At 52.5% G+C, this 21,080-nt stretch overlaps 2 protein-coding genes across 3 annotated transcripts; one reads left to right on the top strand and one right to left on the bottom strand.

Annotated features, from left to right (window-relative positions):
- Nucleotides 1–2,938: 2,938 nt before the first annotated feature.
- Nucleotides 2,939–5,811, top strand: Zdhhc12 (zinc finger DHHC-type palmitoyltransferase 12). Of its 2 annotated transcripts, none has more exons than XM_051185062.1 (5): nt 2,939–3,099; nt 4,191–4,327; nt 4,690–4,767; nt 4,965–5,128; nt 5,215–5,811. In XM_051185062.1, the coding sequence occupies exons 1-5, from the start codon at nt 3,000–3,002 to the stop codon at nt 5,534–5,536; spliced, it is 801 nt and encodes a 266-aa protein (XP_051041019.1). In that variant the 5' UTR covers nt 2,939–2,999; the 3' UTR covers nt 5,537–5,811. The 2 variants fall into 2 exon arrangements, with proteins under 2 accessions (XP_051041019.1, XP_051041018.1); XM_051185061.1 differs by having other exon boundaries at nt 4,962–5,128.
- Pkn3 (protein kinase N3) lies at nt 5,750–18,093 on the bottom strand. Its single transcript, XM_051185063.1, has 22 exons — nt 17,717–18,093; nt 16,746–16,974; nt 16,377–16,522; nt 15,750–15,861; nt 15,555–15,682; nt 15,198–15,381; nt 13,148–13,294; nt 12,962–13,071; nt 12,708–12,851; nt 11,611–11,686; nt 11,367–11,529; nt 11,110–11,209; nt 10,945–11,012; nt 10,127–10,190; nt 9,892–9,983; nt 9,296–9,472; nt 8,303–8,365; nt 8,114–8,190; nt 6,782–6,924; nt 6,588–6,695; nt 6,332–6,412; nt 5,750–6,222 (listed from the first exon to the last, which is right to left on the bottom strand). Exons 1-22 carry the CDS (start codon nt 17,729–17,731, stop codon nt 6,010–6,012), a joined length of 2,640 nt encoding a protein of 879 aa, XP_051041020.1. The 5' UTR covers nt 17,732–18,093; the 3' UTR covers nt 5,750–6,009.
- Between the last annotated feature and the right edge of the window lie 2,987 nt (nt 18,094–21,080).

Genomic DNA, 21,080 nt, shown 5'->3' with positions numbered 1-21,080 from the left:
GGCTGTCAGGGCCTGCAGTTTCCTCCATCTGTGCATACCCTTTGTTGGGTTACCCTGTGTATGTGCACTCAGTATTCGTAGTCCTTGGAACAGTCCACAGTCCATGGACTCAAAGGTGAGGTGCCTTCTTACCTCAGGTCACCACAGCAAAGGAGGGAGTACAGCTTCCGGAGCATCCTTCACCCATCACGGTGCCTGCCTACACTCCCATGGGATGGTGAACACCACGTCAGAGCTATGCCGAGGCTCAGCACACAGCACAGAGCCCTGAGCACCCAAGGCTCTTTTTAGTCATTTTAGTTACTTCATGGGAGTGTACAATACTTACGTGTGGCGGCCAGAAGAGGATAGCAGCTCACAGCTGTGTGGCATGGGTGCTGAGAGCCAAGCTTCTTGAAGAGTAGTGAGCATTGATCCCTCAACCATCACTCCAGCCCACCCATCCAAGGCTCTTATTAAAAATTTACTGGTGGCTGGGTGTTGGTGGTGCACACCTGGTCTTCAAGAGCTAGTTCCAGGATAGCCTCCAATGCCACAGAGGAACTCTGTCTCAACCCCCACCCCCCAAAAAAAAAGCTTACTGGTGGAGCTGAAGATACGGCGACATGGCTCAGAGGTTATGAGCACTGACTGCTCTTCCACAGATCCTGAGTTCAATTTCCTACCAACCACATGGTGTCTCACAACCATAGGTAGTGAGATCTGATGCCCTCTTCTGGCCTGCAGGCAGGACACTAGACATAATAAATGAGTAAATTTTTTCTTTCTTTCTTTCTTTTTTTTTTTTAATTGCTGGCTGGCCAGGTGGTGGTAGCATACACCTTTAATCCCAGCATTCAGGAGGCAAGAGGCAGATGAACCTCTGTGAGTTCAAGGCTAACTTGGTCTACAAATTGAGTTCCAGGACAGCCAAGGTTACACAGAGAAATCCTGTTTCAAAAGACAAAAACAAAACAAAAAGCCCCAAATTACTGGCTGAGTCAGACTTGTGGCTTACTTAGCAGGTAAGGAGTAAGGGCACTGGCCTCCAAGGCTGACTACCTGAGTTCCATTCCCATTCCTGCAACTGCCCCCCACAACCCAAAAAGCACAAATAAATACTGTAATTTATTGCTGTTTCTCTGTGTAGCCCTGGCTGTGCTAGAACTCACGCTGTAGACCAGGCTGGTCTTGAGCTCTGGAGATCTGCCTCCTGAGTACTGGGCTGCCTGTGTCTAATCCTGAGATTAAAGATACGCACTACCATGCCCTATTGTCCTGTGGCTCTTGCAAAGGACCATAGCTTGGTTTCCAGCACTCACATGGTGCTTATAATTATCTGTGACTTGAGTTCCTGAGGTTCTGCTGCCCTCTTATGACCTCTGCAGACACCAGGCATGGGCATGGACATGGTGCACAGACATCTGGGCAAAACATTCACACACACAGAATAATAATAACCAGACTCTCAACCTGATGATCTGACTTCAGTCCCTGAAACCCACATGGCAGGCGAGAACCAACAGGTAGGATTATCTTCTTTCCATCCCTGCAGCATGTCATCCATGTATGCTCCAGAGTGCAAATGCACACAAACTCACAAATAAGTGTATGTGTGTGGGAGGGGTTGTTTTTGTCCTTTTTTTACCCCTGAGACAGAGCCTCACTATGCTGCCCTGTAGACCAGGCCTGGCCATCGGATGCCTATCTCAGTGTCTCAAACACTGGAATTAAAGGTGTGTGCCTCTGTTCCAGTGTTGGGATTAAAGATGTCAGCAGCCCACCCTTGCCCTTTTTAATTTCTCTTTTGCTTTTCTGAGGCAGGTTTTCTCAATGTAGCCTTGGCTATCCTGGAACTCTTTAAGAGGTCCGCCTGCCTCTGCCTCCTGAGTACTGGGATTAAAGGGGTGCCCCATCACTGCCTGTCTTCCAAACCCTTTTTTTGAGACAAACTTTCATGTCACACAAGTTGGCTTTGAATCCCTTACCCCCATATAAAATGGAGATTGGCCTTGTACTTCTGTCTCTATCTCCTTTTGTTGAGATTGCAGCATCCACCACCATACTCTATACCATGCTGGGAATTGAATGCGCTAGACAAGCACTCTACCGATTGTGCTTGTAATACCATAAAATGGTTCTGATTAGCCCTAACTGCTTTATCCCCCAATACACACACACACACAGACACACACGAGTGAGGGACAATACAGAACCACACAGGCTTTGTAGTTCCCCTACAAAAAAAAGGAGAATGCCCAGGTGACCAAAACAAACCGTCAACAGCATGAATACGGGGAATGGGGCTGGAGGGGAGCAATCAGCTGGAAGTCAGCCTAATGAGGAGGGTCGGAGGGACACAAGAGAAAGTCTGGCTGGGCCGCGGTGGTAGCCTGTTTTAGAGGCGGGTACTGTCGCCAACCCCATTGAGAGATAGAAAGTAGATCAGAGAAGTTCAGTGACTTGCCTCGAAAGGCATGGGATGTGCTCTCTCACACCAAGCCCGGCCATGGCTGTCCAGAATCCGCACCAGAACCCTCCTCCTCTTTCCCATCATCCGTTTGCAATATCCGAAAACGAATAGAAGGCAAGTGTGTCATCAAGGCGCACCCTCGTGCAAGCCCAGCCAGTAGCCCTTTGGAAGCAAGCCCAACGTGACCTCCGGGCATCACAGATGACACCTGTGTCTTGTAAACCAAAGACAGACACGTACACGCATGCGGGGAAGCGGGGGGAGACCTTCCGAGGCTTCCGCCTCCCGGCCTTTGCAAAGTTACCTGGCCCACGGGGGGCGGAGTTAGGGAGTTACGGTCTGTGCGCGCGCCGGCCCCGCCCTCGGCCTCCTCTGGCACCTGTTGGCTTGAGGGGCCGCAGGCGCCACCCAATAAACAGTCTCCCTGAGCCACCAGGGCCCCGCCTCCAATGGCGGAGCCACCAATCCCCGTGTTGCCGCGGCCTCTGCTCCGCGGCCCCTCCTTCCGCGCGCTTCTTCCGGGTGGGCTGGCGCAGGGGCCAAGGCCATGGCTCTCTGGGCGCTGCTCAGCCCTGGGGTGCTGGTGCGGACTGGGCACACCGTGCTGACCTGGGGAATCACGCTGGTGCTCTTCCTGCACGACACCGGTGAGCCGGACACCGCGCAACCCCGAGCCCACCCGATCTCTCATGGTTCCCCTCGATCTCACCCGGTCCCCCTTATGCTCAGATACATTGAGATTCACCCCCATTTCTGCGAGTTCCTCAAGCGTCTTTCTCATCTGTTGGTCCAGGAGCCATCCACTCTCTGTCTAATATCCAAATTGGTCCCTAATTAATCCTGGGATTTTCTGTCGCCGATATGTACCATCCAAAGACCACCAGTGACCATCAAATCCGAGGACGGATTAGAAGCTCCATCTCCCCTGACAATGGGCTCCACCCCATCCTTCCCAGAAATTGCCTCCCAACCTCTCCCTGAATAAAATTAAGAAATCGACTAAAGCGGGACCATGGCGCATGCCTTTAGTTCCAGTGCTTGGGAGGCAGAGGCAGGCAGATCTCTGTGAATTCCAGGACAGTCTGGTCTACAGAGCAAGTTCCAGGACAGCCAGCGCTACACAGAGAAACCCTGTCTCAAAAAAAAAAAAAAAAAAAAAAAAGAAAAGAAAAGAGGTAGCACACACGAGAGAGACAGAGAGAGAGAAATCAACTAGTAGATTCAAAGACTGGCTTTCTGCTCAACTCCCCAAATCCTATGAGACGACACTGTCCAAAAGAACACCAGCAGATCTCTATCTTCCCTTGGTAGCATTCACCCATCAATCTCCTTTCCCCTTCATTTCCTTCAGCACCCTCTACCCAGGGTTTCCCCACCCAAAGCAGCAGCCCCTACCACTGAGGCTCTGCCATTTATCCTCAGGCTTCCCTGCCCTCTTTCATCCAAGGATGCTAAAGTTGTCTACACACTTTCTGTCACTTCTCAGCTCCTCCCACCTTTCCAGAACCCTCACTCACCACCATGGGCATAAACATGCTGTGACCTTCCTAGTCTGGCTTCCCAAGGCAGCGTCTGGGTCTCCTGGTTTCCCCTCTTGGAGGACTGAGTCTTCCCGTGGGAACCTTCCCCCTTCCACGTTCGTCGTTCATCCGGTTAGCCTCCTCACCTTATTCCCTCCCCTCCAGCTGCTGCCCCTTCCCCTCTTGCTGCTGGCCTCACTGTCCTCTGGCCTCTCCAGAGCTACGCCAATGGGAAGAGCAAGGAGAGCTGTTCCTGCCCCTCACCTTCCTGCTCCTGGTCATGGGCTCCCTGTTACTCTATCTGGCTGTGTCACTCATGGACCCTGGCTATGTGAATACTCAGCCCCAATCTCAGGTAAGCAGGGACCCGGAGGCCCACGCCCCTCCATGGGCCAACAGGGAAATGAGGCCTCAGAAATATATCTATGAAGCTCTGAGCTGCTCACATTGTGGATCATCTTGGTGAGGCTCTTTCCTACCATATGATTTTGCTCCTTCAATGAGGAAATCACCAAGGCCCAAGTGAGGGCGAGTGTCTTGCAAAGGCCACCAAGTGTCCAGTACTCTACTGTGTACATATCTCCCTTCTACATGGGACTGGCCCCAAGTCCCACACATCTAGAACCAAGTGGCCCCTAAGGGACATGCCCCCCCAGTGTCATCTGCCTCCCAAGGGGACCCCTTCCCCCCATCTTGTACCCTTTGTTTTACTTTCAGGAGGAGCCCAAGGAGGAACAGACAGCTATGGTACCTCAGGCTATCCCACTTAGGCGTTGCAGATACTGCCTGGTGCTGGTGGGTGATATAAACATACTCTTGTGGGAGGAATCGGGACCAAATTAAGACTCCTTGCCCTGGCGCCCTGGCACCTTGGCCTTGCCTCTCCTCCAGGAAGGTCTCGCAAATTTAGGACCTGACTGCGGCCTTTAGCCCTCTTAGGATGCCCTGGGGGAGCAGTACTGAGCCTGGACTCCCCTCTGTGCCCACAGCAGCCCCTGAGAGCCCGACACTGTCGACACTGCCGCCGCTGTGTTCGCCGCTATGACCACCACTGTCCCTGGATGGAGAACTGTGTGGGTGAACGTAACCACCCCCTCTTTGTGGCTTATCTGGCACTGCAGCTGGTGGTTCTCCTGTGGGGCCTGTACCTGGCATGGTAGGTGCACCAGGGAGTGTGGACAGTATACACATAGACGATCACAGAGTCAGGACTCCCCCATCTCCTCCCTCTCTGTCCTCCAGGTCTGGCCTCCGGTTCATCCAGCCCTGGGGGCTGTGGCTGCGGTCTACTGGGCTTCTGTTTACCACCTTCCTGCTGCTTTCCTTCTTCTCATTGGTGGTCAGCCTGCTCCTGGCCTCACACCTCTACCTGGTGGCCAGCAACACTACTACCTGGGAGTTCATATCCTCACACCGAATTGCCTACCTCCGCCAGCGCACCAGCAACCCCTTTGACCGAGGTCTGACTCGAAACCTGGCCCACTTCTTCTGTGGGTGGCCCTCTGGGCCCTGGGAGACCCTCTGGGCTGAAGAAGAGGAGGAAGGCAGTAGTCAGGCTGTCTAGGGTTACTGAAGAGAAGGTGCCATTGTGCCTAAAAACAGGAGGCTGTGCCACCAGAGACCAGCCCAGTTAGCCTGAGCTATTTACCCCTTCCCAGAGCTCTCCGCCTTCAGCAGAGCAGCAGACAGGACCCCCCCCCCAACAAGGAAAGGACGTATGGGGGAAGGGGGGTCAACACAAAGTGAACCCAAACTCCACCATGACCCCTGGCCTGGCTACCTCAAATGTATAGCTTTATTAATTTAATATTCTATAAAGGCAAGTATTAAAAAGACAAACAGTTCTGTTGTGGGGCCTTCCTGGTCAGGAAGCAGAAGGGCTAGGGACACAGCTCACCCAGTAACACTGAGAAAAGTCTCCAGCAGCAGCCCCACTACCTGGAACCCACACATTCATTAAATACCTTGGCCCTGGGCACATGGACAGTGGACAGTGCTTACAGTCTGGCAGAGGGAGGCAGAGGGGCCAGGAAACCCTCAGGACTCCAGGAACTGCTGAGACACAAAGTCAAAGTCCCGGAAGGCAGCCTGTTGGCGGGCAGTGAGGGCACTTTGGGGTGCTGGTGGGGTGAGGGTTGGAGGCAGGCTGGTGAACTCCCCCTCGAAGTATCGAAGGTCTGCAGGGCCATGGAGAGTAGGCACAAAGGGGGGCCGGACAGTGCGGGCAAGCAAGGCCTGCCAGTTGGTGGTCTGAGAACAAGGGTAGAGGACTTTGAGACGGGCGGGGGGGGACACAGAGACCCCAGGGGTCACCCAACCCTCCCACCCCACCAGGCAATGGGGACCACTGGCTGCTTACCCTGAAGAATGGCTGAACCTTGATCTCTTCTGCGCCCTGCTCTCCTGCCCCTAGCCGCTTCTCTGGGCACTTCTGGAGGAGCTGACAGGAAGCAGGGCACATGTGAACTTAGGGCATGCCACTCCAGGTGCTAGCTACCCCACTTAAGCCTACTTAAGCCATGCCATAGGGCCCCAAGGTGGTGTCCCTAAGGTGCTGTCAGAAAGTACACAAGCCACAGCAACTGCCTGGCCAAGCCCTGGACCTTGGGACTCACCTTCTGAATGAGCTCAAGTCCTTGAACCGACAGGAAGTGGGGATACGGCGCATCAGCATTGATGATACAGTCAAACACCTCCTCTTCTGTGTCCCCCGGGAATGGGCACTGTGAAGGTGGGGACTCAGTGGGCTGTGTGGGCTATCCCACTGTCCCCACCCCAGAGACCCGAGAATCCCCACTCTAGAACTTACCTCACCCACTAACATCTCATAGAGCAGCACGCCCAGCCCCCACCAGTCTACAGCCCGAGTGTAAGCCTCCTGAGTCAAAACTTCGGGGGCCAGGAACTCTGGGGTGCCACAGAAGGTGCTCGTCCGGTCCCCAAAGCCAATCCCTGCAAACCAATGCCGGCTTGAGTGTGGCTCACTCAATGTAGCCTCTGTGGTTATAAGAATCAGTGGGGGGCTGGGCATTGGTGGTGCTCGCCTTTAATCCCAGCACTCGGGAGGCAGAGGCAGCCGGACCTCTGTGAGTTGGAGACCAGCCTGATCTACAGAGCAAGTTCCAGGACTGGCTCCAAAACTCAAAAAAGAAAGGAAAAAAAATCAGTGGGGGAAGGGCCTGAGGAGATAGCTCAGGGGTTAAGATAGGACCCAGGTCTGATTCCCAGCACCCACATGGTGGCTTGCAGCTGTCTGTAACTCCAGTTTCAGGGTACCTGAAGCCCTATTAAAGCCTCCCCAGGCACTAGGCATGCATCTCGTACACAGACATACATGCATGCAAAAATACCCATACACACAAAAATGGGGGAGTTCTTTTATTAATTATTATTTTCCCAGCCTGATCAGTTTCCCCTCCCATTCCATGGCTGGTGATATAGATGGAAGGCCTGCACTTTTCTGAAGGAAAAGAAGAGGGAGTGGTCAGGGAGGGAGGTTGGGGAGAGGAGTACACAAACCTTTTAAAAACAAAAAATTAAAAAATCACCAGGCGGTGGTGGTACAGATGGATCTCTGTGAGTTCAAGACCAGCCTGGTCTACAAAGTGAGTTCCAGGACAGCCAGAGGTGTTATATAGAGAAACTCTGTCTTCAAAAACAAAACAAACAAACAAAAAAGAACAAGGCCAGAGATGAAGGTGTGAGTCAATGGTAAAGCACTTGCTTGGCGTATGGCATATGTGAGACCATGGATCAAAACCCAGCAATACAAATACATACATATGTATGTATGTATGCAGATACGTACTTATTAATTTGTGTCAGCCTTTATAATACCCACTAACAAGGCCTGCTGTGTCCTGTAGACGCTAAGCTAAGATCATCATGCAGCCAGTGACCATATGAGAAAGCGAAATCTGCTGAACTCTTGTTCAGAACAAATGTCCTCTTCAGCCCTAATCATAGATTCCCTGACCAACTACAAATTAGGAAGAGCGGGTATCCTCAGCTGTCCTCCTAAACAAGGGTCATGGTCAGGAATAAAGGCCAGCAGTTGTGGAGCCTGGGTACCCATGAGTGGCCATATTTCCAGCTGGCTTGGGCAAGGCAAGAGCATATGATCCCAGTACTGGGGACCCACCTTCCTTGCATAGTCCAAAGTCTGCAATCTTCAGGAAGCCCTGGGCATCCAGCAGTAGGTTATCCAACTTCAGATCCCTGATGGCAGAAGGGTGCAGATCAAAGAGGCTGAGGCCCAGGGCATGAGAGCTGCACAGGAGAAGGACAGTGGCCCACCCAGGCCCACCCTAGCATCTCTCAGGCAGGCTACCTGTAAATGATCCTCTTCTCATGTAGAAACTGCAGCCCCAGGACCACACAGGCCAGGTAGAAGCTGAGGGGTGGTATAGGGAGAATTCAGGCCAGGCACCAGGAGGCACCAGAAGGTCCTGGCCAGATTGGGCATGGATGAGACTTGACAAACAAATATGGTGCCTGGGCTGGATGGAAGGGCCCACAAGTCCTCCCAATATTGTCATATACTAATGGCCTATCCTTCCTGGACTCAACTATGGCAGGGCCACTGAGTCTAGTGGTATAGACCTATAATTCCAGGTACTTGAGAGGTTGAAGCAATGGAATAGAAAGTCTGAGGCCATGCAGAGGGCTGGGGATGTCGCTCTGTGGTAGAGCACTTGCCTGATGTAAGATAAACCCTGGTGTAAGATAAACCCAGCTCTGTATGAGAATATCCCCAGCAGCCTGTGGGGTAACTGTCATGCTATGCAATCAGGATCTGAGAGGCTAGGAAGATGGCCCAGCATTTAAGAGGGAGTATTACTCTTGAAGACCCTCCAGTTTGGTTCCTACAATCAGGTTCCTGTGTCAGATGATTCACAACTGCCTGTCACTCCAGCTCCAGGAGATCTGGCACCCTCTTCTGGCCTTCAAGGACTCCTACACTCGTGAACATGCCATGCACAGCCACACTACATACAAATGAGGCTCGGAGACTTGAACCAGGGTCATATACTAGGATCAGAGTTGATGTGCTGAGTCAGATTGTTTTAACCAGAGCAGGTACTGGAGGAGCATGGTAGGCAGCTGCAGCCGCCATCCCGAGCTGGGCAGTTTGCAAGCATGTCTCTTATCCCTGCAACAATCTCTCAAAATGGTGATGAAAGATCCCATCCATGGCTATGCAAATGGAATTCCCATATGCTATAAGAGTTCCACCCTATAAGGCTCCTTCAACCCTGTGCTATTTGTCTGCTGGGTAACCCCTATCCCAAGGGAGCAAGCACTAAGTAACCAGGGAACCCACCAGGCCTGGGGCTCAGGAAAGACATCCTCGTGGATCTGCATCATGAGGTCTCCTCCAGGTACAAACTCAGTAACAAAGCAGGCATGGCTAGAGGTCTGGAAGCAGGCAAGGAGGGATAGCAGAAAGGGGTGCCCTGTGCGACCCACAGCCTCTAGGATCCGCTTCTCACAGTACAGGCTGCAAGGGAGGATGGGATGGATGGGATGGCACCTCCATGGGCTGTGCCCTGCCACCCACCTCTGGCTGGATGGTTACCTACAAAACTAGACATGTGTGGTGGCCCACACCTTTAATTCCAACACTCAGGAGGCAGAGGCAGGCAGATCTCTGTGAGTTCGAGGCAAGCCTGGTCTACAGAGCAAGTTCTAGGACAGCTAGGGCTACACAAAGAAAGCCTGTCTTCAAAAAACAAAACAAAACTGCAAAACTACCACAGTCCTATTTATAGAAGAGCAACCTGGGGTGCTCAAAAATGTGAGAGCTTTCTCAGTGCCAAAAAGAGAACCTGACCCCTGGGATCTTAAGCTACCTTCTAGAACCCCATGCCAGCCTCTCAAGGGTTCCCTCAGGGTCAGCTACTTCTCAATTACACACACCTGTCAATCTCGTCTCGGCCCAGCACTTCCTGCTTCTTCAGGGCCTTGATAGCGTAGTATTTCCCTGTTCCTTTGTACTGGACCAGGAGGACCTAGGAACCAGAGTTGGGCTCCAGATAGGCAGAACAGAGAGCCTTTACCTCCCCACCCAGCACCCCACACCCCAGCATCTCCTAGCTAATTTGCTGAGGCTAACCCACGGGCTAACTCTGCTGTACCATCCTCAACCCACTACCTTCCCGAAGTGTCCCCTGCCCAGCACAGCCAAGCATCGGAAGTCCTGAAGTCGGGGGAGTTTCCTGAAAGAGAGAAAGGGCACAAGGGGCTGAATAGATCAGGCTTTCCTGTTGCAGCCTAGGTTGTCCCCACAGCTGCAATTTTAAAACTGCATTCAGCACATAAGGAAGGCCCTGCGGAAGCCAGTTAGTGTACCCAAGGAGCCAGGGAGTGAGTAGTGGTGCACACTTGTAATCTCAGCACTCAGACCACAGAGGCAGGAGAATCACAAGTTCAAGGCCAGCCTGGGCTATACAGTAAAGTCTTATTTAAAAAGAGTAAACTCAGACAGGTGAAATGGCTTAAGTTCCATGCCCATGACCCACTTTAGAAAAGCCAGCCCCGAAAAAAAAAAAAAAAAAAAAAAAGAAAAAAGAGCTAGGTGAAGGTGGCGCATGCCTTTAATCACAGTACTCGGAAGGCAGAGGCAGGCGGATCCCTGTGAGTTCGAGGCCAGCCTGGTCTACAGAGCGAGTTCCAGGACAGCCAGGGCTACACAGAGAAACCCTGTCTCAGAAAACAATCGCCAAACAAAAAGAAAAGAAGAAAGACAATGCAGGCCCTGGCTCACAGCTGAAACTCAGCCCCAGCACCCGCTAAAGTGAGGTGGGAGGTGAGACAAAGACGTTCAAGTGCGTGGCAGCAAGCACAGTAGCAGAAACAACGAGTGACTCAAAGGTGAAGAGACCCGCCTCCCACGGTCCGTGTGCAGTGCAGGCACACAGGCAGATCTTCAGAAAACGAAAGGGCTCTAAATGAATGCAAGCCAGTGAGTACCTGGTGGGCGAGGCCGCCTGGGTGGGCTCTACTCCAGTTCTAGGGTCCATGTGGGGGCGTTTGGTACACTGCGAGGACAGAGGGGTTCAGGACAGAGCCGACATGCTGGTCCTCTTTCCCTCCTGCAAGCCTCTGGGGTCTGCCCCCACCTCCAGAAGCCCTTACAGCTGTGTCCAGGGCTGGTTCTTGGGGCAGATACAGACGAGGGGGCTTGGGTGGAGGCTTCGTGTCTTCTCCCGAGAGGGTCTTCGTGAACAAGAAATTACTGTAAGAAGAAGGAGATGTCTGAGCCGGGACTCCTGGAGGTGGGAGTGGCAAAGCCATGGCAAAGAGCGGAGAGGATGAGAAGGTGAGCTGGGGCCAGAGACATGCACGGAGCCTGGAGGGGCAGACACCTCAGAGAAGTGTGCAGCGCAGCTCACCTGGGGGAGGCAGAATCGGAGGTCCCACAAGCAGCAGCTGGGGGGCACTCTTTAGGAGGACTGACTGTGCTTGGTGAACTACAGGGGGGCAGCAGGCTCATGACCAGGCGTCCCCAGGCTGCCATGCTGAGGTTCATCTGGGAAGCCCTCAGGAAGTCCTGGCCTAGATGAGGCAGATGGGGCTCAGTCCCAGCATCCCAATGCCAGCCCAGCCCTCTCCTCACACAGTCCCCACCCCCAATACCTCTATACTTAGAGAAAATGCGTCTCTGCCTCTGCAGCCGAGGCCTCCTTTCAATGACAGGGTCACAGAAGGTTACCTAAAGGGACATGAACAGAGCTGGAGACCTGGACTGGCCATCTTCCACCCTGACAGGTAGGCCCCAAGCACAAGCTCTCAATCTCAACCAACGGAGACACCCTAGTTAGCTTTACCTGTTAACATAACACAGCCAGAATCATCTGAGAGGAGCTACCTAGGTCACATGGCTTGTGGGCATGTCTGGGGTGGGGGCTGTCTTGAGTGTTAATTGAGATAGGAGGTTCTAGCCCACTGTGGGTGGCACCATCCCTAGGCAGTTGTTACTGGGCTATATAAGAAAGCTAGCCAAGCATGAGCTTGTGAAGGAGGCACAGAGTGAGCCAGCACACAGGGTTCCTCCATGGTTTCTGCTTTGAGTTTCTGCTTAAATTACTGCCCTTCTTTCATGATAGGCTATAAGTGTGTAAGTTGAAATAAACCCTTCCCTCCCATAAGTTGCTTTTGGACAGTGTTTTATCACGAATGACCCTGGCCTGAGAGGCAAATTCAAAGGACCCTGAAATGACTACACATTCTCACTGGTGCCAATGGAGAAATCGAGGTCCAAAGCACACGCATTTACTCAAGGTGACATATGAGGCAACGTAGAGACGTGAGCCTCTGTGACCCTGTCTGTGGAATTGTCCCCACTCCTCAGCTCCTACACTTACGTGGGGTGTCAGTCTTTTCATATTCACACACACATATATATATAAACATGTGTGTGTGTGTGTGTGTGTGTGTGTGTGTGTGTGTGTGTGGGTGTGGGTGGGTGGGTGGAGGTTGACATGGGGTGTTCGGCTTTCTTCTTTATTTTTTGAGACAGGGTCTCTCACGGAACCTGGAACTCACTGTTTCAGCTGGCCAGCAAGCCTTGGAAGTCCAACTGTCTCAGTATAGCCAGCATGAAGTTCTAGACAAGTGCCACCATACCTAGTTTTACATGGATGCTAGGGGTTTTGTACAGCAAGCCCACTGTATCCCCTGAGCCAAAGTGTCAGTCCTAAAGATGCTGTTAGAGGTCAGAGGTCAATGGGAACCTGGGCAAAGAGCCTTCCTTGCGGCACCAGGCTAAGAGAAAGTTGGTGACAGGCATTGTCCAGGAAGTCCTCAAGCTTCAGGAAGGCCACACCACACAACTGCCGCCAGTCTCGCCAGTAAACCCCAATCTCCAGCTCACGGGCCTGTGTGGGAAGCAGCAGCTAAGGAATGGGGTCTGGCATCAGCGCCCACCTGAGTGGCCTCCCTCCCTGCAGCCCACAGCTAACCCTGACCATACAAAGTCCAGCCTTACTCGGTCCAAGGAGATGACAAAAGCCTGGTCCCAGGATTTCTCAGCCACCTGTCCCCATCCTGTCTGCCCCACAGCACGATTGTCAACCTTCAGGACAGCCAGTACCTCACCTGTAGTGCCAAGGTGGAGGTTCAGAGCGTGTGCAGACAGGAACCCCACCGCCTTCCACAGCTCCCCCTTACGTACTGGCCAGCTCTGCTCCACCACGCTGCTGCCGGGACCTGGTTCGGAGCCAGCCCTCAGAGGGGCTACCTGCCAGGACAGCCATGGGAGAACGCCCAGGCACCGCCATCAGCAGTTGTTCACAGCCCAGGAGGCGGACTTGCAGTGTCCCTGGTTGGGAGTCGGGAGGGCATTTTGTCAGAAACCACCACCAATGGGCCAGGGGACCCCAAGGGGATGCACTTGCTCTAGGAGGGTCCACACTAGGCCTTGGTAGCCACTCCTCATCTTCAGAAGCCCTCCTACTCTCCCTCCTGGGAGCCTGTGCAGTGACAGGACCTCCCCCAGAGCAGTGTAGAACTACAGGATGGGGAAGCTGCTGCCCTGAATACCATGGCCTCAAGTGCACAGGGGCAAGCACAGGGGCCTGGGCTCGCGAGCAGCCCCAAGGTTGCCTGCCCAGTTTGTTCCCATCTGAACAGGGAGGGTGAGTTCCGAGTAGGACAAAACATGTTTTGTCTGAGGTCACTGAGAGTTTTGTCTCAGAGGAGAGCAGAAACAGGAACCCAGGAGTTCGTAGGGACATAAAATGAGTCTGGGAAGATCTTTTGGTAGTCTGGGTCTGGAGGTAATACTTGGGAAGCTTACAGAGATCCCAAAGGGTGTTGTCCAGGCAGGATACTCATCTTAGGAGATGGAGGGTCAACCATGAACTAGGATATGGGGTTTTTGGTTTTGTTTTTCAATAGAATCTCATTAGCCCAAGCTGGCCTCAAACTCACTATGTAGCTAAAGATGCCACTGAACTCTTGACCCTCCTGCCTTACTTCCCAAGGGCTTGGGTTATAGGTGTGTGCTACCATACCTAGTTTACATGGTGCTGGGGATTGAACCCAGGGCCTTGTGCCCACTAGGCAAGAACTCTACCAACTGCCTCCCCCATAGCCATATCCTTGTCTCAAATTCTTTTTTCTTTTCTTTTCTTTTTTTTTTTTTTTTTTTTTTTTTTTTTTTTTTTTTTTTTTTTTTTTTTTTTTTTTTTTTGGAGCCAAGAGTTTCTCTGTATTGCTTTGAGTCTGTCCTAGAACTAGTTTTGTAGACCAGGCTGGCCTCGAACTCACAGAGATCCACCTGACTCTGTCTCCTTCCTGTCTTCCCCAGCTTGCTGACTTGATCATAAGCACTCCCATGATATCTCAAAACTCAGATTCCATTTTCTCTAGGGAACCCCTGATGACCCAAGACCAGGTGAAGGGCCCACAAGGAGCAGAGTCCTGTTTAGCTAGCCCCATCCACTGTTTCCCGTGGCAGGCACCAGCTAGGTCATGCCTTGCAGCTCAGATGATTTGGTGACAGTCAGTCAGCTACTGCTATAAGGAGAGAGACCTCAGCTCAGGATATAAAAGATCTTTCTGGCTGGGTGACACACACCCTTAATCCCAGCACTTGAGAGGCAAAGGCAGGCAGATTTCTGGGTTTGAGGCCAGCCTGATCTACAGAGTGAGTTCTATGACAGCCAAAACTACACAGAGAAACCCTGTCTGGAAAAATACAAAACAAGGAAAACCCAGAAAGAAAGAACTTCGTGGTAGCCGTGTGCCCTGGCCTGGCTCCAAGGTGGCAGAGCAGTGTGCTGACAACCGTTACTCCCTCCATACAGTCAAGTGTTTAAATTACAGCATATGGCCAGACCTTGACTGTGCTCAGTGCTGAAGGATCACAGGTTAATTGGATTTAAAAGGCAATCCATGAGTCAGTGCTATTAGTATCTTTATCCTTTGTTTGTTTGTTTACTTTGAGACAGGGCCTCACTATGTAGGTGTGGCTGGCCTGGAACTCACTATGTAGTCCAGACTGGCCTGGAACTCACAGAGATCCTGCTTTTGTCTGCCTCCTGAGTGCCGGTGTTAAAGCCGTGACCACCATGACTGGCTATTACCATTTCTGCTACAAATGGGTAAACTGAGGACCAGAATGAGAATGTCAGACCTAAGGTCACACAGCAGGACTGAACTCTTTCCCAAAGTGCCCCCAGGATCCTCTCCAAGAGGTAAGGGTCCTCCTTTCTACCTACCTGTCAGGGCAATGGGTTTCACAAGTGTCCTGGAAGGCTGGGGGTTCCCGAGCATGGCCATCCGCAGCTCTCGGGTCACCCTACTGCGCAGCAAATGGGTGGGTGGCAGCCTCTCCAGCAGCAATTCCAGGGCCAGTCGTAGGAGGTCCAGCTTCTGGGAGGATTCCTGGAGCTGGGCCTGGGCCTACAAAGGACAGACAAGCAGAGACAGACGTGAAGTGTGAGAAGGGGACAGATTATGCCTTCTTCACTGCTATCCTACACGGGTAGCAAACCCTTGCTGTCAGGCAGCACTGCAGGATAGACAGAGAGAAGCAGAGCTGTAGGAAGAGCAGTCGGCCAGGATCACAGCCTGACCTCAGCCAGTGCCTTGCGGTCCTGTATTTTCTGGCCACCAAGCAGCCTCACCACATTCTTGGCACCTGTAGCCACAGCAGCCTCGATTCGCAGTCGGTGCTGCAGCTCCTCTGCTAGCAAGTCAGGGCCTGCAGGGAGGAGGTGAACCCTTAGCCCTGGCCACCGGGCCACCCTCCCTGCCTTGAGGGGCCTCACCTGGCTCTGGAGAGCTGCTGGCCTGCAGGCTGCTTATCTTCATTCGGAGCAGGGCTATCTTCAATTGACTGTCCTTCAACATCTGCTGGGCAGCTGCCAGGAGCTTCCTCTCCTACAGGGATATGACACTTGCCCCATCAGACTTGCCCCATCAGATCAGGGCTATGGCCAACCACCAGGGCCTGCAGTTGAGCTTCCCCTGCTATACCAAGGTTGAATCTCCCACAAGGAAGCCACTATGGACAAGGCTCCTTGTTGAACTACGTAACGGGGTAAGGGTTGCAGGGTGTGTGGGGCCCAAGTCCCACCAGCTTGACAAGCTAAGTGTTACAACACCCTGTCAGATGGAGCATGGAGGGCAGAATGCTGAGAGTTGAGCTGGCAGCCGGGTGGATATTCTGCTAGACTGCTGTTGGGCCTTTACGATAGAGTGGATTCAAACCTTGCTTCACCCACCCAAGTAGATTTAGGGCTGCACTTCCATCATTAGATGAAGGGTGGGGTTGGGCAACATTTCCCTATTGGCAGAGGGCCTGGCATTGCACTCCTAACACCTGAGAGCTAGATCTCTCCCATCAGACCAGGAGCCAGGCAGGCCTATGACTCCAGTCAGACACCAGCACTTACCTTGGGGGTGCCGCTGGCACATGTGTGAATCATGTTCTCAGCCCCCTGCTTTACCTTCAGCTCTACCTGTAGCTGCCTCTGTAAAACTTCCAAGTGCCGAGCTCTTGACTGCTCTGTCCTTGGCTGGGGTCCAGGGGCCACTGGCTCTGCTGAGAGAAGGTAGGGGATGTATGATCCTGCCACCAGAGTGCAGACTTCTGTAAAGGGCTCTCACTTCCCTTCCTCCCTGGCCAATCAGCAACATGGATGATATAGGTCAGGTGGTCATGCCCAGTTGTCAGAGCCAAGTCGAGGATCAGGGTGTTGGTGAGTCTCCAGTTGCTTGGGGTCCAGTTCCCTGGGGTTTCTTCAGAACCCTCACTCACTCACCAGCTGAGGTTGGCAGCAGCACTCGGGCATGCAGCTCCCGCAGCTGGCCATGAAGCTGCTCTAGGCGGCGGTTGGAAGCCCGCAGCAGCTGCTGCACATGGCCCAGGTGTCGTCGGTCTGTGGCCACACGCCGCATGTTCTCCACGCCCTCCTTGATCTTCAATTCCTTCTGGATAGCTCGACGAATCATCTCTTTCTCATCCTCAGGGGGCCTCTGGCCAGGCCCAGGCTGCAAAGGGCAGAAAGGTCAGAACCCACCCACCTCCAAGGGAGAACAGACACAACAGGCAGCGTTCTGGGCGTCTCAGAACTCTATGGTGAACTCTTGTCTTCCTTTCAGAGAAGAGAAAGAGAGATAACAGATCGGTTTCCCACGATGCCTTCTGGGTCCTGAATTCTAGACCAAAGAGCTCTGACAAGTTGAACCCCCTTTGCCTCTGCAACAATCACTCTTGTGGCACTGGGGAAAGAACCGAGGACCTGGGACACGCTAAGTAAGAGCTCTGCCGTAAGTACACATGCTTAGCTCTCATTCCCATTTTATACAGGAGCAAGGAACAAAGCGAGGTTAAGTGGCTTGTTCACAGCAGAGTGACCACTGCGTACTGAGGGACAGTGACCCCTTCTCTACCAACCAACCACACTGCTTTCTCTAGGTCTGAGAGCCAAGTGCAATCTGGGAGATAAATACAGGCAAGGGTTTGCTCAAGGTCACATGCAGGAGGCAGCCCAAGACACCAAAACTCGTTCCTTCTGCCTTAGTGTGGCTGGCAGACTCTAATGATGAAGCCAAGGTACCAAGGGGGAGCTGAAAAGGCCTGGGTTGCTCAGCTCCAGCAGGAAATAAAAGATCTCTCAACTGTTCACCAGGTTAGAGGCATGGGGGAGACACCCTTTCAGAGGTTGACCTCAGCCCAGAGCAACCCCTGCTGACCCCCTCCAGTCCCAAGGATCTATTTTATCCCTCTTACCTCTCTGTGTTCCATCTCTTGAGCCCCATGAAAGAATGGCTACTCAGTTTAGGGGCCCTCAACCCCCCAACTCCAGGCCTCAGCTTGGCGAGCTAACTCTGCCTTAGCTGTCAGAGGGCAGGACCAGGGCGAGGCTCAGGAAATCCTTTGACCGCCTCAGGCAAGAAGGCCAGCGCCAAAGGCCTGAGCAAACAAAGCTGTCCCAGAGCCGGGGGCCTACTGGCCACCAGGGTCCTGAGTCACCCTGCTATTGCTGCTGCCGCAGGGCGGAGGCTCACAGGAAATCGGAAAATGTGTACAAGCCACTGCTAGAAAGGCCAAGAGAGATCTCTGGAAGAAGGGTATTGGGAGGGCCATTGATGTACCCATACCTACCATACCTCCAACCAAACCTCATGTCTTGACTTTGCACTGGATGTGTCCCGCCCCACCTCTAACTACCCTAAGGTAGGGCCCTCTCTCCCCCACTTAAGTGACACATTAACTCGAACCCCTCCACATTGTGGGCCCCTCGGTGGATCCAAGGGTTCCCTGCGCATTGCTAGCCAGGAGCCTGTGTTGTGTGTTCTTGCCTGTGGGTGTGGTGTTTTGGGGACAACGCCCACCCAGAGTCCCACCCTCCTCCCCAACGCCCGCACTGTCTTCTCCCCCCAGACTCCTCTTGGAGGGCCGGCACCCCAACCTCTGCGCTCCAAAAGACTGATTTTTAAGGAACTTGAGACCCAGCCTCAAGGCACATTCCAGTTTCAGGCATGCTGCCGAGCTGGATCTCCGTCACTCTGGGGAACAGAGCGTCTTATCCCAAGGCACAGGTTCTGGCCCGCGCAGGGGTCACCAGCAGAGACCGGAGTAGGGTGGACCCGAGCGTGGGGTGCCCTGAGATGCAAACGCGGCCTCTGTGCGCACTCGGTTCACCTGGAGCGCCGCCCCATTCTGCTCCATGGCGCCGCGCCGGCCAGTCCTCTCCTTCACTACTGTTCCGGAAGCCCGTGCTTCTGCGCCGGACTTTCAAACTTGAAACTTCCCGGGAAGCGGCGCGGGACACGCGGGATCGGGCGCCCCCTCCCGAGACCCGCGCGCCCGGCAGGTGTGGGGAACAGCGCCCCCTCCCGGCTGCACGAGAGCAGCACCCCAGTCCCCATTCCCGAGTTGAGCTCCGCGGACCCAGGGTCCCTTCCCTGCTTTAGTGGCTCAAACTCTGCACCAGAGCTTATCTTCGTAGAGATGTAAGGCAAGGGGCCATTTCTGCACCAGCTTTGCCCACAGCGTGGGCCGGGGGCTTGAGCCGGATGCGGAGTAAACCTTAATCCAAATTATGGCCAGATACAAATAAGATACGAACCAATTCTGGCTCGTTGCGAAATGAGTTTGCTGACTCAGCCCAGAGCAGAGGTTCTGACTTTACCAGAGGAAGTCCGTAGGGGCTGGAGAGGGAGTTCAATGAAGTGCTGCAAGGCAAGCTCAAGGAATCAATTTCCAGAATCTGCGTGTTGTTTTTTTTTTTTTTCCTTTTTTTGTTTTAAAGAGGGGCAGGAGAGACTTCTCAGATGGGTGAGTTTTGTCCAGAGCAAAGCGAGTTGAGTGCTTGCCCAATAGATGGGATGGGGGGGGGGGGGAGCGGTGAAGATCCTGTGTAAGTGAGAGAGGGCCAGATTTAATTGATTGGCATTGTTCAAACATACTATACCCAAGCCTTCAATCCTAGTACTTGAGAGGCAGAGGCAGGAAGATCTTTGTGAGTTCAAGGCCAGCCTGGTCTACAAAGTGAGTTTCAGAGCAGCAGGGAAACCCTGTCTTGAAAAACTAAAAAATGCGTGCCACAACACCCAGGTAGGAGGCTACTTTCATTTTGTTTTGTTTTCTGAGACAAGGTTTCTCTCTGTAGATCAGGGTGGTCTCCAATTCATAAAGATCTGTCTGCCTCTACTTCCTGAGTTCTGGGATTAAAGGTATATGCCACCACCCAGCTCTAGGATTTCTTTATGTGCACTATTTGGATGTCTGGTATCTTTGGAGGTTAGAGTAGTCAGGTATCCTGGAACTGGAGTCATGAACCACCACGGGGGTGCCGGGAATCAAATCCTAAATCCTTTTCGGGAGCAACAAGTGCTGTAAAGCAGAGACCCATCCCTGCAGCCCCCAACTCATTCTTGACAGGGTTTCTTCGTAGCTTTGGAGTCTTCGAACTTGCTCTTTATAGACCATGCTGGCTTCACAGAGGTCCACCTGCTTCTGCTTCTTAAGTGCTGGGATTAAAGGCCCATTTCATTACTTTTGAGCCAGAGTCACTTGCATCCCGGGCTGGCTGGCCTCAGGATTGGGAAGCCCTGAACTGTACTGAATGGATTACAGGTGTGTGCCACTGAGCCAAGATCTTGTTTTTTGTTTGTATTTACAGGGTTACTCCATGTAGCCCTTACTTACTTACCTGGAACTCACTCTGTGGACCAAGCTGGCCTAGAACTCACAGAAATTCTCTTGCCTCTGCTTCTCAAATGCTAGAATTAAAGGAGTGTGCCACCATCATTTGATTGAACCAATGTATTAATATACAACCCTGGGATTAAATGGCACCATGTATGCTTTCACCCTCCATTTAAAGAACCTCAGGTAACAAGTAAAAGTACTGCAGTTTATTAAAAAACAAAACAAACCAAGAACATGAATCAGACTAGTAAATTTCTCTTGGAGTTGCCCAGTGTTACAGTTCACTGGTTCAGAGGGTGTGGTGGCACATGCCTATAATTTTCAGCATTCAGGTGGCTCTTCTGAGCCTCCGCAAGAGAAAAATAAAAGATTCAGAAGTCTCCTTTTGACCAGTGGCCCTGTGTAAAGGGGTTTTGCCACCAGTGACAAAGACCCTGAACCCAGATGGTGTAGAAAGCCAACTCACACAAGTAGCCCTTTGACCCTCATGCATGCACAAATCCTTTTTTATTCACTTTTTTTATTTTGTTCTGAGACAGGGTTTCTCTGTGTGGTCCTGACTATACTGGAACTTACTTGCTCTGTATTCCATGCTGACCTCGAACTCAAGAGCTCTTATCTGCCTGTGCCTTCCTCTGGAGTACTAGGATTGTGTGTAATACACAAGCCTTTAAGCCCAGTACTGGGGAGGCAGAGGCAGACAGAGGCCAGTTTGGTGATAGAGCTCCAAGACAGCCAGGAATAGAGACCCTATCACAAAACTTAAAAAAAAAAAAAAAAGGGGGACAGTAATACATGCCTATAATTAGCACTGATAGGACCAAGCTAATCAGAAGTTAATCAGAAATGCATACTAAAATACCATCTCAAAAAGAGGCATGGTGACATACCTTTAACCCAGCTTTTGGCAGGTAAAACAAGTGGGTGTCTGAGCTCA

The sequence above is a fragment of the Phodopus roborovskii genome, unplaced genomic scaffold (genome assembly GCF_943737965.1).
Source record: "Phodopus roborovskii unplaced genomic scaffold, PHOROB, whole genome shotgun sequence".
Classification (NCBI taxonomy): domain Eukaryota; kingdom Metazoa; phylum Chordata; class Mammalia; order Rodentia; family Cricetidae; genus Phodopus; species Phodopus roborovskii.
Note: the sequence above shows the minus strand (reverse complement) of the source record. Positions and strands in the feature narration are given on the sequence as shown.